The sequence below is a fragment of the Myotis davidii genome, unplaced genomic scaffold, assembly GCF_000327345.1.
Source record: "Myotis davidii unplaced genomic scaffold, ASM32734v1 scaffold223, whole genome shotgun sequence".
In the NCBI taxonomy this organism is placed as follows: domain Eukaryota; kingdom Metazoa; phylum Chordata; class Mammalia; order Chiroptera; family Vespertilionidae; genus Myotis; species Myotis davidii.
The window spans coordinates 2338331-2352932 of record NW_006294609.1 but is presented as its reverse complement, the minus strand read 5'-3'; the positions used below and the strand labels follow the sequence as shown (position 1 = coordinate 2352932).

The following is a 14602-nucleotide window of genomic DNA, read 5'->3' as shown; positions in this document are numbered from 1 at the left end:
CGCGTATAGAGAGCGTGGGGTGGGGGGAAAGCTAAGGTGCTGCCGCCCGGCGGAAGGGGCCGGGCGTCTCCACATCCCCGCCCACATGGGCCCCTCGAGTGTCCCCGGGATTAGCCCCCTCGGCTCCCGGTCCCGGCTCTCCCACCTGGACCGCCCTTGTCACCCCAGTTCCCTTACTTTCTGCGCCTCCTCGGCTCTCCTGCCCTATTTTCTCTCCCGAGACTCTGGTCTCCCCGCCCTCTCCCACTCCCATCCCGGCTCCTGACTCCCTTGGCGTGTAGCTGCCCCCACACCCTGCCCTCGGGGCACCTCCGGGGACCCACCCCTTCTTTGTGGGGCCTTTTCTTCCACCTGCTGGGTTGCCTTTATTGCCGCGGGTTTGCACCACTTCCTAATCACCCCAGACCTTTTGCCCTCCCCGTCTCCACCGAAGTTGCCCTGCCCGTTCTTTCCCCCATTCCTTCCTCTTGGATGAGTGCCCTCTGCCCCCCAGGCGCTTGCTTCCCCGTAGGCCTGATAAAGACGGTGTGCCCTGTGCCCGGAGCGGCTCGCGTTTTGTGAATCCTAATGGCAGCTTGTATCCCCGTCATCCACTTGACAGCAGGGAGATGAAACGGACTTGGGGTTCGGGTTATTCCTGGTGGGGGACGAGGCAGGGCCACACCCCGGCACGGCTGCCCCGGGGTCGCGGCCCACGGTCGTGCAGATGTGTGTTCTTTTCCCCCGGCTTACAGGTCTGTGAGATGGCTGCTGACAGTTCCGAATCCGGGGGCCATGACTGCAAAGGAGACTCCAGGAGCAATACCAAGTTAGATGGCGATTACCCGCTCCGGGTCCTTTACTGCGGAGGCAAGTGTGCGCGGCGGTTTTTGTTGTTGTTGTTGTGTTTTTTGCTTACTGTGTTTGTATGCCTTGTGATCATCGTTTCACATTTGGTTCCCGTCCTCCGTTTTCCATCGGTCTTCATCGTGGGGTGAATCCTTCATTTGAGACGGGGAGATGAACACATTTTCCCCACCTGTGCGGCTTGTGTCTTGTTACGTGGCCCCCTGCGAAGCCAACAGCCCAGTTGGAAGAGAGACATGCAGATAGACTGTTTCAGCCGGATGTTACTGGCTAGTCTAGCTGTTAAAGGAGGTCCCTTCTCGGATATGACAGGGAAGTGGGGAAGAAAAAGCTTGGTGCACTCCTGGAGGCGCAAACCCCTTTGTGCCAGTGTAGCAGAGGGAGGGTGTCAGGAGCCAAGGGGTGGGGGTGGGGGGGTTCAGCGATGTGTGTGGAAGGACAGTCTTGGGACAGGGTTCTTGGTTTGATTAAAAATAGCCCTGGCCGGTTTGGCTCAGTGGATAGAGCCTCTGCCTGCAGACCAAAGGGTCCCCGGGGTTCTGTTCCGGTCACGGGCATGTACCTTGGTTGCAGGCTTCTCCCCAGCCCGGCCCTGGTCGGGGCTCGTGCAGGAGGCAACCAATGTGTTTGTTTCTCTCACATTGATGTTTCTCTCGGTCTTTCCCTCTCTCTCTCTTCCACTGTCCCTAAAGATCAATGGAAAAATATCCTCGGGTGAGGATTAACAAATATATGTGTATATATATATTAGCCTAAATCAGGATTCCCTCCTTTGAATATGCCTCATTTTCAATACAAAAACATTTGTGAATTGGACATGCTCTAATTTTTTTAAAAAATATTTTATTGATTTTTTAGAGAGGAAGGGAGAGGGATAGAGAGTTAGAAACATGGATGAGAGAGAAACATCGATCAGCTGCTTCCTGCATACCCTCTATGGGGGATGTCCCCACAACCAAGGTACATGCCCTTGACCGGAATTGAACCTGGGATCCTTCAGTCTGCAGGCCGACGCTCTACCCACTGAGCCAAACCAGTTAGGGCGGAAATGCTCTAATTTTATTAGCATCTTGGAAAGTCTCAGAAAACTTTGAAGGTACAAGGCAGTAAAAGGGCAAGTAAACACTAATTTTTTAAAGTATATTTGACCAGTTATTATGTGCCTAGCATGTTGTAGGTGCTGGGGACTACGTAGGGAGTAAGTCCTTGTTTTCGTGGACCTACATTCTGTGAGTGGAATAGAGACCTCCTCCCCTGGAGTTCAAGGACTGTAGAAGGAGAGGCGATGTTACTGAGTTAAAAAGTTGTATCAACTCATCCTTTATTGAATATCTTTGACTAGAAGCCTGATGCAGAAAATTCATGCAAGAGTAGGCCTTCGGCCCTAGCTGGTTTGGCTCAGTGGATAGAACGTTGGCCTGCGGACTGAAGGGTCCCAGGTTTGATTCCGGTCAAAGGCACATGCCTGGGTTACAGGCTTGATCCCCAGTAGGGGAGGTTGAGGAGGCAGCTGATCAATGATTCTCTCTCATCATTGATGTTGTTATCTCCCTCTCCTTTCCTCTCTGAAATCAATAAAAATATATTAAAAAAAAAAGAGAGTAGGCCTTCGCAGCCCTGATGGCAGCTGCCTCGGCCCTCGCAGCCTCGGCTTCATCCAGAAGGTTATCTGGAAGATCATCCGCTGTTCGGCCATCTGGTTGATTTGCATATTACCCTTTTATTATTATAGATAGTGCCTGGTGGGTGTGGCTCAGTGGTAGAGCGTCAACCTATGAACCAGGAGGTCATGGTTCGATTCCCGGTCAGGATTTCGGGCTCATGGTGGGGGGTGTGCAGGAGGCAGCCAATCAGTGATTCTGTCTCATCATTGATGTTTCTCTGTCTCCCTCTCCCTTCCTCTCTCTGACATGAATAAAAACATTTAAAAAATACCTTTGATAGTAATTTAAAATTAGTGTAAAATACCTCAGTAAGAGAGTAGGCGGGGGAACTTCTTGTAGTGTTGGCTGAGTTTTGTTATATATGCGTTTTACTGGGTTATATTGTTTGACTTTAGAGTCATGGCCAAAGTTTGCATCCTGACTCCAGCATTACCAGCTACCTGACCTTGGGCAAGTTAACAAACTTCACTGAGGGCTAGAGGCTTATTTCTTCAGGCCTATAAAATAAGTCAGATGAGTCGTATCAAGCTTCTGGTACAGCAACTAAGACAAGAATGTATGTACGCCCTAACGGGTTTGGCTCAGTGGATAGAGCGTCAGCCTGCGGACTGAAAGGTCCCAGGTTCGATTCCGGTCAAGGGTATGTACCTTGGTTGTCGGCACATCCCCAGTGGCAGGTGTGCAGGAGGCAGCTGATTGATGTTTCTCATTGATGTTTCTGACTCTCTATCGCTCTCCGTACCTCTCTGTAAAAAATCATTAAAATATATTTTAAAAAAAGAATGTATTATGATAAATGCTATTATTATTATTATTATTATTAGAAAAGTATACTAGTGTAGTTAAGAGCTATTCTTTATATCCTGTTTCATCAAATCTGGAATTCTTTATTTTATAAGATGTACCATTATTTTAGGTTCCACTAAGAAAGAAAAAATGGTCAGCTTGACATAGCATAATTATAAGATTATCCCTGTATAATGTCAGGTTGTTCCACTTAGTGATGTGACATTTGAAGGTGACTGCGAGAGTTTTGCCTTGAAAAGTTAGTTTACAAATAACTTTTACAAATAGTAAGTGATTTGTAGGGGGAAGTTGATTTTATTTTATTATTTTTAGTAATAGGAAAAGGAAAAAGTATATTGCAAAGAAATGGTAGCAAAGTGCCACTGAAGTTTATAAGTGTGGTATTAACCATGTGCCTTTTGCCTCAAACAAGCAAGGCATGATGGTAGCATTTGAAAAATAGTACAGAAAAAATATAGGAAAAAGTACAAATGAGGCATTTTGTCAATTTTAAATTAAAGTTATGATGAGTGCTGTGTGTGTACTTAAATTTCTGAATCTTTTTCTCTCCATTTCCCCAGTGTGTTCATTACCAACAGAGGTAAGTTCTTTTAAAATTCTTTTAATTTCTGCATTTGAGATCATTAATTTTACAGCTATTTTGAGAACTTTTTTCTTATTTTTCATTTTCTATCATTTAGTAGTAGATTTTCAACCTTTTATTAGACAAACTTGGTTTAGAATAATTTTATGGAATAACAAATTAATCTTTAGATTTTGAGTCTCATGTGTGCATCTTTTGCACTTAGCCATACAGTTTGGGTTTTTGCCTGGCACTCATGAATAGTCAGTCAGCTAATAAAACAAGAGTAACTTTAAAGCCAAAATTTGACATGCAAGCAGAGGAAAGCATGAATTATGTGTAAGACTTCTGTTAATAAGCTTCTAAGTCAGGCTCTGTGGGCAAGCCATGAAAATTATGAGGCACCCATGTGCCCAGAGCAAGAAGTAGATGTACGTGTTTTTGTCTGTTTGTTCCCTTTCTAATGGCCCTTCTGTTTGATGGAAAAGAAATAAATTACTACAGTGAGGAGCTGCCTAATTTCTTTTTATTTCTGATTTCTTACGGGGTGTTTCCTGGTTGAATATAGATTTCCTGTGGATAAGACAGCAGGTGGAAGTAGTTAGTTTTATCATTCTTTATGTAGCAAGTACTTGGAATGCTTTTAAATGAAAATATATTGGTTGATTGCAAATGTTTTGTTGTAACTCTGTTTATTCTTTCCCTCCCAGTACTGTGAATATATGCCTGATGTTGCTAAATGTAGACAGTGGTTAGAGAAGAATTTTCCAAATGAGTTCGCAAAACTTACAGTAGGTATGAACATTTCTTTTTCTTTCATCAAAATTTGTATACCCAAAACAAATGCACGTAAGGTATTATTTTAAAGATACAAAAAGTCTTCTTTTAGTAGGATGATTACAGAGTTATAACCTATACCTATGAACTTTAAAACTATCTTAAGTTCTCGGGTTAAAATTCCTTATATCAAATCACACACTGCTTCCTGTGTCTTCTCTCTGAGACAGTGTATGTTAAAAATATCACCTTCTTTATATAAAGAAGAGTAACTGATTTAGGGGCAAATACATTTTCACTCAGTCATTTAACAAATTATTTCTTGTGAGCATACTATATGCTACACCCTGTTTCAAATGATGAGGATAAAAGCAGCAAACAAAAGTTGTGTTTGGAAATTATATTCTCGAAGGGGAGACAAATAAAATAAGTAAAATGAGACAAATGACATAATTATGTTGAGTAGTGATAAACAGGGAACAGGGAGATAATAATTATTGGGGAAGGCCCTGGCTGATGTGAGTCAGTGGTTAGAGCATCGACCTGTGCACTGAAGAGTCTCTAGTTCGATCCCTGGTCAAGGGCATGTACCTGGGCTGCAGGTTCGATCCCCAGTCCTGGTCAGGCCATGCGAGAGGTAACCAATCAATGTGTCTCTCTCACATCAATGCCTGCCTCTCTCTCTCTCTCTCTCTCTCTCTCTCTCTCTCTCTCTCTCTCCCCGTCTCTCCCCTCTTCCCCTTCCCTCCCTTCTACTTTCTCTAAAAATCAATGGAAAAAATATGCTCGGGTGAGGCTTAACAAAAATAAAATAATTGTCACGCTCAATTGTTGTAAAATTACTTATTTTTGTATGGGGTTGCTCAAAGGTGATTTGATTTTTTTACATTAGTAGGAAGTGATGTTAATGCTTTTGAATTTTCATTTTTACATCTAGAAAATTCGCCCAAACAAGAAGCTGGAATTAGTGAGGGTCAAGGACCAGCAGGAGAAGAGGAAGAAAAGAAAAAACAAAAGAGAGGTGAGACCTAATTCCACGATTTGATGGACACAAATTTACCTTCCCTCTGCCAGTAGAAATCAGTGATGAAAGCATTTCCAACATCAGTAATGCCCGCCTGTTATTGTAATTCATGAATCATTCAGAGGGGTACAGAATCTTGTTTACAGGGGGGAGTTGGATCCGGAATGATTTGTGGCTTTATCAGCAAATTAGACTTAAGAAAACATGCTTGATTTGCCGTATACATATGTAAAAAGCAACCAGCCAACTTGATGATGTGAAAACTTTGTTGCCTTATTAAACTGTGTATTCTATTTAATTAGAGCGAGGACATTTATATAAATTTTTTCTTATTCTGACAGCTCAGTTGACAGTTTTTTTACTGATGTTGCATATACCTGTCTGTCTCTCCTCTGGATCCTGTCCCTTCCTGTTTCTTCTTCCTTAATTATTCTCCCCATGACTAAAATTAGCCTGTAGATATTTTTAGGACTTTGCACCTTTTCAAAAAATTTCCAAAGAGCCCATGTCTTTCTTTGCCTTATCCCCCTGCTTCCCTTCTTAGCCATTCGCTTCCTGTTCACTGCCCAGTCTGTCCTAACCTAACTTTCACGCCACTGAAACCCTCTAATAAGGGTCAGTAATTGCTAAATAACGATAAGAGCATTTGAGGACTCCTTTCTTGAAGTGCTGTACTTCCTTGGCTTCTGTGACGTTCTTTTTCATCCTATCACTCTTCCTCGGTCTTCTGTGCAGACTTCCCCCTCTGTCCCTCAAAAGTTGATGTTTCCCTGGATTCTGTCTTCTGCCCTCTGACCTTTCATTCTGCTTGTTCTCCTAGGGCCGTGGTCGGCAAACTGTGACTCGTGAGCCACATGCGGCTCTTTGGCCCCTTGAGTGTGGCTCTTCCACCAAATTTCCATGTGTGGGCGCGCATACAGTGTGATTAAAACTTCGTGGCCCATGCGCACAAGTCGGTTTTCGGCCTGGGCGAGTCTGTTTTGAAGAAGTACTGTTGATATTTGGCTCTGTTGACTAATGAGTTTGCCGACCACTGTCCTAGGGTGGCTCTTCGACATTCGTAACTTGGACTCTTAGAAGTCCCCAATCTGTATCTCTGGTCCTGGCCCATGTCTCTACATGGGGAATGTGCATGGTGCCATAAGCGCCTCAGGTGCAGGATTTCCAAAGTAAACTTTCTAAGTCCCAAATCTGTGTCTTTTGTTTCCCCTATTTTGGTTATGACAGCACAGTTTACCCAGTCACCTGAGCCAGAAATCTGAGACCCATCTTAGGTTCTCTCGTTTTGTCCCTTTAGTCAGTTCTAAATTCTGTTACATTTCTCTCTTACTTACTGTCTCTATCCTGTGCCTAGTGGCCGTTGCTATTGCCATTGCTTTGGTTTAGATTTTGATTAATTTCTGCCTGAACCAGTGCAGGCTCCGTGGCCTCCCAATCAGCCTAACTCTTCACAGACCCACCCTCCACACTGTAGGGTGATCTTGACAAAACATAAATCTGGTCGTCTTACTCCTGCACATTCAGTGGCTTATGTCCTCTTCAATGTAAAATCAAATTACAAGCTTGATGTACTGTTCCTTTAATGACTGATACAGAATTTTTTGCTTTTCTGGCTTTATCGGCTGCATATCCATAGTGTGCTTCATCAAGACAGGTGTAGCTCTCAGATATAATACCTTTTCTTATCTCTGCACTCATTCCTTTTCCTGGAATGTTCTTTCTTTCTTTTTCTTTTTATTTTTTTTTTTAAATATATTTTATTGATTTTTTACAGAGAGGACAGGAGAGAGATAGAGAGTCAGAAACATAGATGAGAGAGAAACATCGATCAGCCGCCTCCTGCACATCTCCCAGTGGGGATGTGCCCGCAACCCAGGTACATGCCCCTGACCAGAATCGAACCGGGGACCCCCCAGTCCGCAGGCCGACGCTCTATCCACTGAGCCAAACCGGTTTCGGCTGGAATGTTCTTTCTTAAACCTCTCCAGCCAGGACAATTCCTTATTCTGCAGGAGCTTAGATGCCACTTCCATTAGGAAATCTATTCTGTCCTTCAGAAGCAGGGTTAGCCGCTCCTCTTCGAAGCTGTGGTAGTGTGTATTTATGGATCCTACCTAACAATAAAAGCATAATATGCTAATTAGACTGCACATCCTCCTGGACGACTTTCCGGATGAAGCCGGGGCTGCAAGGGAAGCCTGGGTCCCGGGTGCCTTCCGGTGGCTGGAGGGAAGCCGGTGCTGGCAGCTGGGGGGAGGAAGGCCTACTCTTGCATGAATTTTGTGCACTGGCCTCTAGGTATAGTATACTAGACGCCTGGTAGGGTCCCTAGGCCTGGCCAGCGATCAGGGCTGATTGGGCCTTCCTTCCCTCGGCTGCCAGCTGCAGGCGGGGGCCTTTCATCATTCCATGCTGTCCCCTGGTGGTCAGCGCATGTCATAGCGATGGTCAAACTTCCAGTGGGTGTAACTCCTGGTCATTCCAACTCTTAGGGGACAATTTGCATATTAGCCCTTTATTATATAGGATTATTATATAGGATTATATAGAATAGCAGGTTGCTGTAAAGATTTAACATTTCTATTTTTATATGTTTTTTTTAATTGATTTTTGAGAGGAAGGGAGAGGGAGCAATAGAAAATCAATGATGAGAGAGAATCATTGGCTGCCTCCTGCATATCCCACACTGGGGATCGAGCCCAAAACCCAGGCATGTGTCCTGACCCGGAATTGAACCATGACCTCCTAGTTCATAGGTCGACACTCAACCACTGAGCCATGCTGGCTGGGCTAGATTTAACTTTTCTTGTTGCACTTGACTAGACTTGAGAATCCTTGAAGGGGCTGTGTTCTTTGGTTTTGTGTCCTTAGTTCAGTGGTTGGCACATATTACTTAAATATCTATTAAATGAATACTCATGCACGTGTTCATTAATTTTGTATTAGAACAAGCAACTGTAGAAATAAAATTTGGTACCTTTTGAAAGTTAACAACTTTAAAGACAGTATTCTCTATATTGAAAGTGAAACAACTAATGCTAAGTTCTTCCTTAATAAATAAAGGTGGAAGGGGTCAAATAAAACAAAAAAAGAAGACCGTACCACAAAAGGTTACGATAGCCAAAATTCCCAGAGCAAAGAAGAAATACGTAACAAGAGTGTGTGGCCTTGCAACTTTTGGTGAGTTTAATCTTAAGTGTGTTTTTTGTTTTGTTTTTTTTTCCATTTATTTTAATTAGCCAATTTAAACCAATCTGATACAAGGTTTATTTTTTAACTTCACTTGTCCTAGGTCAGTGGTCGGCAAACTGCGGCTCGAGAGCCACATGCGGCTCTTTGGCTCCTTGAGTGTGGCTCTTCCTAAGCTTTAGGAGTACCCTAATTAAGTTAATTACAATGTACCTACCTATATAGTTTAAGTTTAAAAAATTTGGCTCTCAAAAGAAATTTCATTCGTTGTACTGTTATTTGGCTCTGTTGACTAATTGAGTTTGTTGACCACTGGCCTAGGTTATAGAAAGTAAATGACATTAATTAAATTTCTGCTATTAGTCTTTGAATAACCTTACATTAGCTTTGTTTAGGGAGGCAAAAATACAGATTACTTAATTTTCTTATTGAGACCTAATATATTGACTTTTAATTACAGTTTTCCATGTGTTTGAAGGAAACCTCTTTTTATTTCCTTCCAGAGCAATTATTAGGACGCACAGAGTTTCTTTTAAAAGACAATTTTCTTACTTTTTTTACACCAAGCAACAAATGTAACAAACAGTTGCTTTTTGATCTTAAGTGTGTTTAAAGCATGTGAACTCTCTATATATTTCTTTTTCTAAAAATCTGCAATCATAAAAATTTCATGGGTCTGTTTTTGCTAAGAAGATACAGGATAAGATTCTGCATTTGTTACTACAGCTTCAAAATCAAATTTGGAAGACATTTTAATGTCTTTCGCAGAGAGAAGTGGTTTTACTTTTTCCTCTCCAGAATTCCTGCATGGGCACATTTTATGTAGAATGAAGAGGGCAAGGATAGGGTTCCTTTTGACACCCACCAGTGAGTGCTGCTCCTTTGGCCCTGTAACTTGGAGGGTTGCAAAATGACTCGCCCCCTCTGGGAATGACAGTAGAGGGTGAGGGAAGGTGGTGATGGCAGAAGTTCCTGCGGAAAGGCCTTGAATGAATAGTGAAACTGGGGTGAAACTGCAAATCAAGGTCCCTTTGTGTGACAACAGAGGTTCCTTTTGACACCCACCAGTGAGTGCTGCTCCTTTGGCCCTGTAACTTGGAGCGTTGCAAAGTGACTCGCCCCCTCTGGGAATGACAGTAGAGGGTGAGGGAAGGTGGTGATGGCAGAAGTTCCTGCGGAAAGGCCTTGAATGAATAGTGAAACTGGGGTGAAACTGCAAATCAAGGTCCCTCTGTGTGACAACACAGATTGGAAAACAATCACTGGACCACATTACAAACATTAGGTTTATTTCTCTGCTGTAAATTATCCTTTTTTAAAAAAAAGAGATACAGAAGAATAAAGAAAGGGATAAACAAAAGAACTTCATTGTACTCAGAAGTGTATATGTAATGGAATTCATGTGTTCCTGGATTTATTTATTTATTTGTTTGTTTATTATTATTTTTTAAACCTTCACCCAAGGATATTTTTGCATTGATTTTTTAGAGAGGGGAAAGACAAAGAGAAATATCTATGTGGGAGAAACACATTGATTGGTTGCCTTCTGCATGCGCCCCGGGAGAAACATTGATTGGTTGCCTTCTGCATGCGCCACGACCAGGGCCCTGGCTGGGGAGGAGCCTGCAACCGAGGTACATGCCATTGACTGGAATTGAACCCGGGACTCTGGTCCTCAGGCCTACGCTCTATCCACTGAGCCAAACCAGCGAGGGCCCTGGATTTATTTTGATCTTACTATACAAGTCATGAATATTATGGGTGATGGTATTTTTATGTACTACTGAGGCTGTATGTTTACCTTGAATTGTTGCATTAAGACCACTGCCTGTGATGGTGATTATTGTTCTGAAAGGAATATGAAGCCCATGAATGCAATCTGTTTTATGAATTTAAAATGCATTTCAAAATGGAAAAATGTCCTTGACACACAATTCTGATTATAGTTTTGTTGTTTCTTTTCTTAAAATAACAGAAATTGATCTTAAAGAAGCACAAAGATTTTTTGCTCAAAAATTCTCCTGTGGTGCCTCAGTGACAGGGGAGGATGAGATCATCATTCAGGGAGACTTTACAGACGACATCATTGATGTCATTCAGGAAAAATGGCCAGAGGTGAGTCTATGGACCATACACATCTGTAGAAATAAGTTACTATGGCAGGTTGCTTTCATGTTATTTTCTATCACAACTCATGAGATGTAATTTGTGTTTTATAGGTGGATGATGATAGTATTGAAGATCTTGGAGAAGTGAAGAAGTGATTTTGAGAATTTGTCTGTATTTAATGGTCTGAACTGAGAGTTGGCCAAAGGGGGAGTGGCCTTTTGAAAAGAAAAAATATTTATCCTACAGTAAAACTGTGGACTACCCTCGCCCTTGGCATTTTCACTGTTCTGTACAAGGCTGCTTGTGTTTTGTTTTGTTTTTTTATTGCCAAAGTCCTATAAACAGGGGAGATTGTCATGCTCATGCATGAAATAGAATTTAGTCAAATAAAAATTTTTGGTCACTTGGTCCTGACTTCTCCGTCTTTTAAACTTTTTATTTTTGGAAAAACACTGTAGACTTTTTGTGGGAAGTTTATTTTGTGTATCATTTTCCAAATGGTCGTGATTTAATCTGGTTTAAAGCTGAGTGACGTTTTAAAGAATTGTAATTGGGCTTCATCCCCAGGCATAATCATTTCCTTGCTTCTTCGGTGTGATAGTTCTGAGATGCCTGGGCATCTGATAGATTTGTGGTTGAATGGGCTTCATTGTTACCAACCAAGTCCGCTTTGTGGGCCCATAAACATACTGCTGGTTGGAGTTGTTCAAGCTACTCTGAATATTATTCATCAAGTATATGACAAGCCTTAAAACCATCTGCACTGTTTGACCTAGTGAACCACTTCTTTGGCATTATCCTAAAGGTATGTCTTATGTTCATCAAGATGTTACTCCTGTCAAAAAAATTGCAAATGATATAAATGAACAACTGGGAGATAAAGAAATGATGGTGCATTCATATAGTAGACTATTACACCTATATTTTAAAATATTTTCCAAGAATACTTGGAAACGTTTAATAATGTTAAGTAGGGGGCAGACCCCAAATCCGTTTCATACATTGTCATCGTTCTGAGTGGAAGGCCATTTACAGAGGCTGGGAGTTCTTGTTCTGGCTATCTGAGTGTAAACTCCTGCTAACCAGTTGCAGATATTATAAACCCATGTTCAATATATTGTCTGGGAAATAGCAACTGAAACATGTTTTTCTCACAAGAGAAACACCATTATAATGAATGCACTAAACAAATTTAAACTTTTGTTTTTAATAAAGGTCTTAAGCCAGGTGCTACAAGTTGAAGACTGGTGGTATTTTAATTGCTATAGATTCTTTTAATAAATTTAGAACCTATTGTTTATTGCCATGCAAATTACAATCTTGAATGTTTTTATAAATAATTAAAATCTTAGAATGTGTAGTAAAGATGTAAATTTAAAAAAAGAAATTCTGCATTAACTGTGAATTTTACTAAATACGATTATCTGCTGAAGCAAATTCATCCATCGAGACCATGCGGTGTGTGTTATGTATGCTGTTGGTGCTGGAAGATGTCTGTATGCCTATATTAACACATGTGACTTGTAAAGATTCTTAATGTTCACAGTTCTTGGCAAATGCAGTTTCAATCCATGTATAGTCAGCAGTGGATGTTACTGCAGGAAAATGCAGGATTAAACTTGTCCTTGTGTATAACATGTGTGAACGTGTTTCTTTGACCTGAATTTAAAATAGAGTATATATATATTTTTTTAATATTTTTTACAGAGAGGAACGGAGAGGGATAGAGAGTTAGAAACATCAATGAGAGAGAAACATCGACCAGCTGCCTCCTGCACACCTCCCACCGGGAATGTGCCGGCAACCAAGGTACATGCCCTTGACCGGAATTGAACCTGGGACCTTTCAGTCCACAGGCCAACGCTCCATCCACTGAGCCAAACCGGTCTGACAGTATATTTTAATCTCTGATTAAAATGAAGTAGTAGAACAAGGCATGACTTTAATTCATACATTCTATTTATGTGTGTTTTGTGGAATGTTTTCAGTCTAGTATTTTTAGCAAAAAGAATACTAACCCTTAAACAGCCTACCTCATGATATGTGTAAGAGATTTGTCATGATTAAGCTGGCAACTTCAAATGCAAATACAGTTTTGATATGCAGTATTTTAAAAATATGTATTTATTGATTTGAGAAACATCCATCAGCTGCTTCCTTCATGTGCCCTGACCGGGAATTGAACTGGGGACCTTTTGGTGCGTGAATGATGCTCAGCCAACTGAGCCACACCGACCAGGGCTGGATAAGCTATTTTTAATAACTTGCAGAATTTTCTTTCTTGATTTTAAATTCTAAGACATTGTCTTGGTTCTCCTAAAACATGAGCCTATCCTATGAAGGCAAGTGTCACCCAGATCAGTGAAGCTTGAAAGCAAGCTGTAATTTTGTTTTTCCATTTCAAATTTTATAAACACAATGGCGTGTTTTGCTAATTCATTCACAATCAAAAAATAAAGTTGAAATACTATAAGACTATTTGGTAACTTGTCTTGGCAGCAATGCTAGCGTATGGGTTAAGGCAGCAGTAGGGGGTGGGTGACCAGGGATTAAATGTATTATTGTCAGGGCTAAGTATTTTTTCATAGTTCACTTTCTATATAACATGAAGAGTAAAGGGGAAGAAGGGAGGACTATGAAACAACACGTGAAAAGGTTTAGGTTCAACCCAGAATGTGGTAAATTTTGTCGTGATAAAGTTGCAAGATTCTCATTGCTATTCAAGAGCTACATCCAGAGTCTAAACAATTTTTTTAATTGCGATTTTTTTTAAACTCAATGACTATTTATTTAAATATATTTTATTGATTTTTTACAGAGAGGAAGGGAGAGGGATAAGAGAATTAGAAACATCAATCAGCCGCCTCCTGCACACTCCCTACTGGGGATGTGCCTGCAACCAAGGTACATGCCTTTGACTGGAATGGAACCTGGGACCCTTGAGTCCGCAGGCTGATGCTCTATCCACTGAGCCAAAACAGTTAGGGCTTAATTGCAATTCTTAGTTTAGAGCTGTCGGCTGGGCTGGCCAACAAGTATTGGCTACCAGGGCTGGTGTCTTCCTCCATCCATGTACTCGTTTGAATGCCAGATACTGTTCTCAGTGTCAGTTACACGCAGCAGCTAAAAAGCTCGCGGTTCAGTGGGGCCAGACCCAGGGTGGGCAAACTTTTTGACTCGAGGGCCACAATGGGTTCTTACACTGGACCGGAGGGCCGGAACAAAAGCATGGATGGAGTGAGTGTTTGTGTGAACTAATACATGTTAACGCTGCTGCTGGTGAAGGAGCGGAGGGGAGAGCAAGAGAACCCTCCACTCTTTCAGCTCCGCAGGCCGGATAGAACAGCCGAACAGGCCGGATCCGGCGGGCCGTAAGTTTGCCCACGGCTGGGCCAGAGGGAACCAGGTGAGCAACTCAAACGTCATAACCCAGGGTGATGGGGACAGAAACTTTCATTTCCGTCCTTTATTAACCTGTTTTGCGGGCCGCATATTCTGAGATTAATCATTCTTGAGTCCCAGGCCCGGATTCGGAAAAATGAAGCGTCGTGAGAGCGGTGTCCGCACGTGGTCTGGTGGGAGCCAGCTTCCCGCGGCTGGTTGCGCTGCTACTGGTATCGCGAG

General features: G+C 42.1%; 1 protein-coding gene across 1 annotated transcript; it reads left to right on the top strand.

Annotated features, from left to right (window-relative positions):
- The first annotated feature begins 71 nt into the window (after positions 1–71).
- On the top strand, positions 72–11392 carry DENR (density-regulated protein). Its single transcript, XM_006768889.2, has 7 exons — positions 72–849; positions 3878–3897; positions 4590–4674; positions 5594–5677; positions 8744–8860; positions 10845–10984; positions 11089–11392. The coding sequence occupies exons 1-7, from the start codon at positions 609–611 to the stop codon at positions 11131–11133; spliced, it is 732 nt and encodes a 243-aa protein (XP_006768952.1). The 5' UTR covers positions 72–608; the 3' UTR covers positions 11134–11392.
- The last annotated feature ends 3210 nt before the right edge of the window (positions 11393–14602 follow it).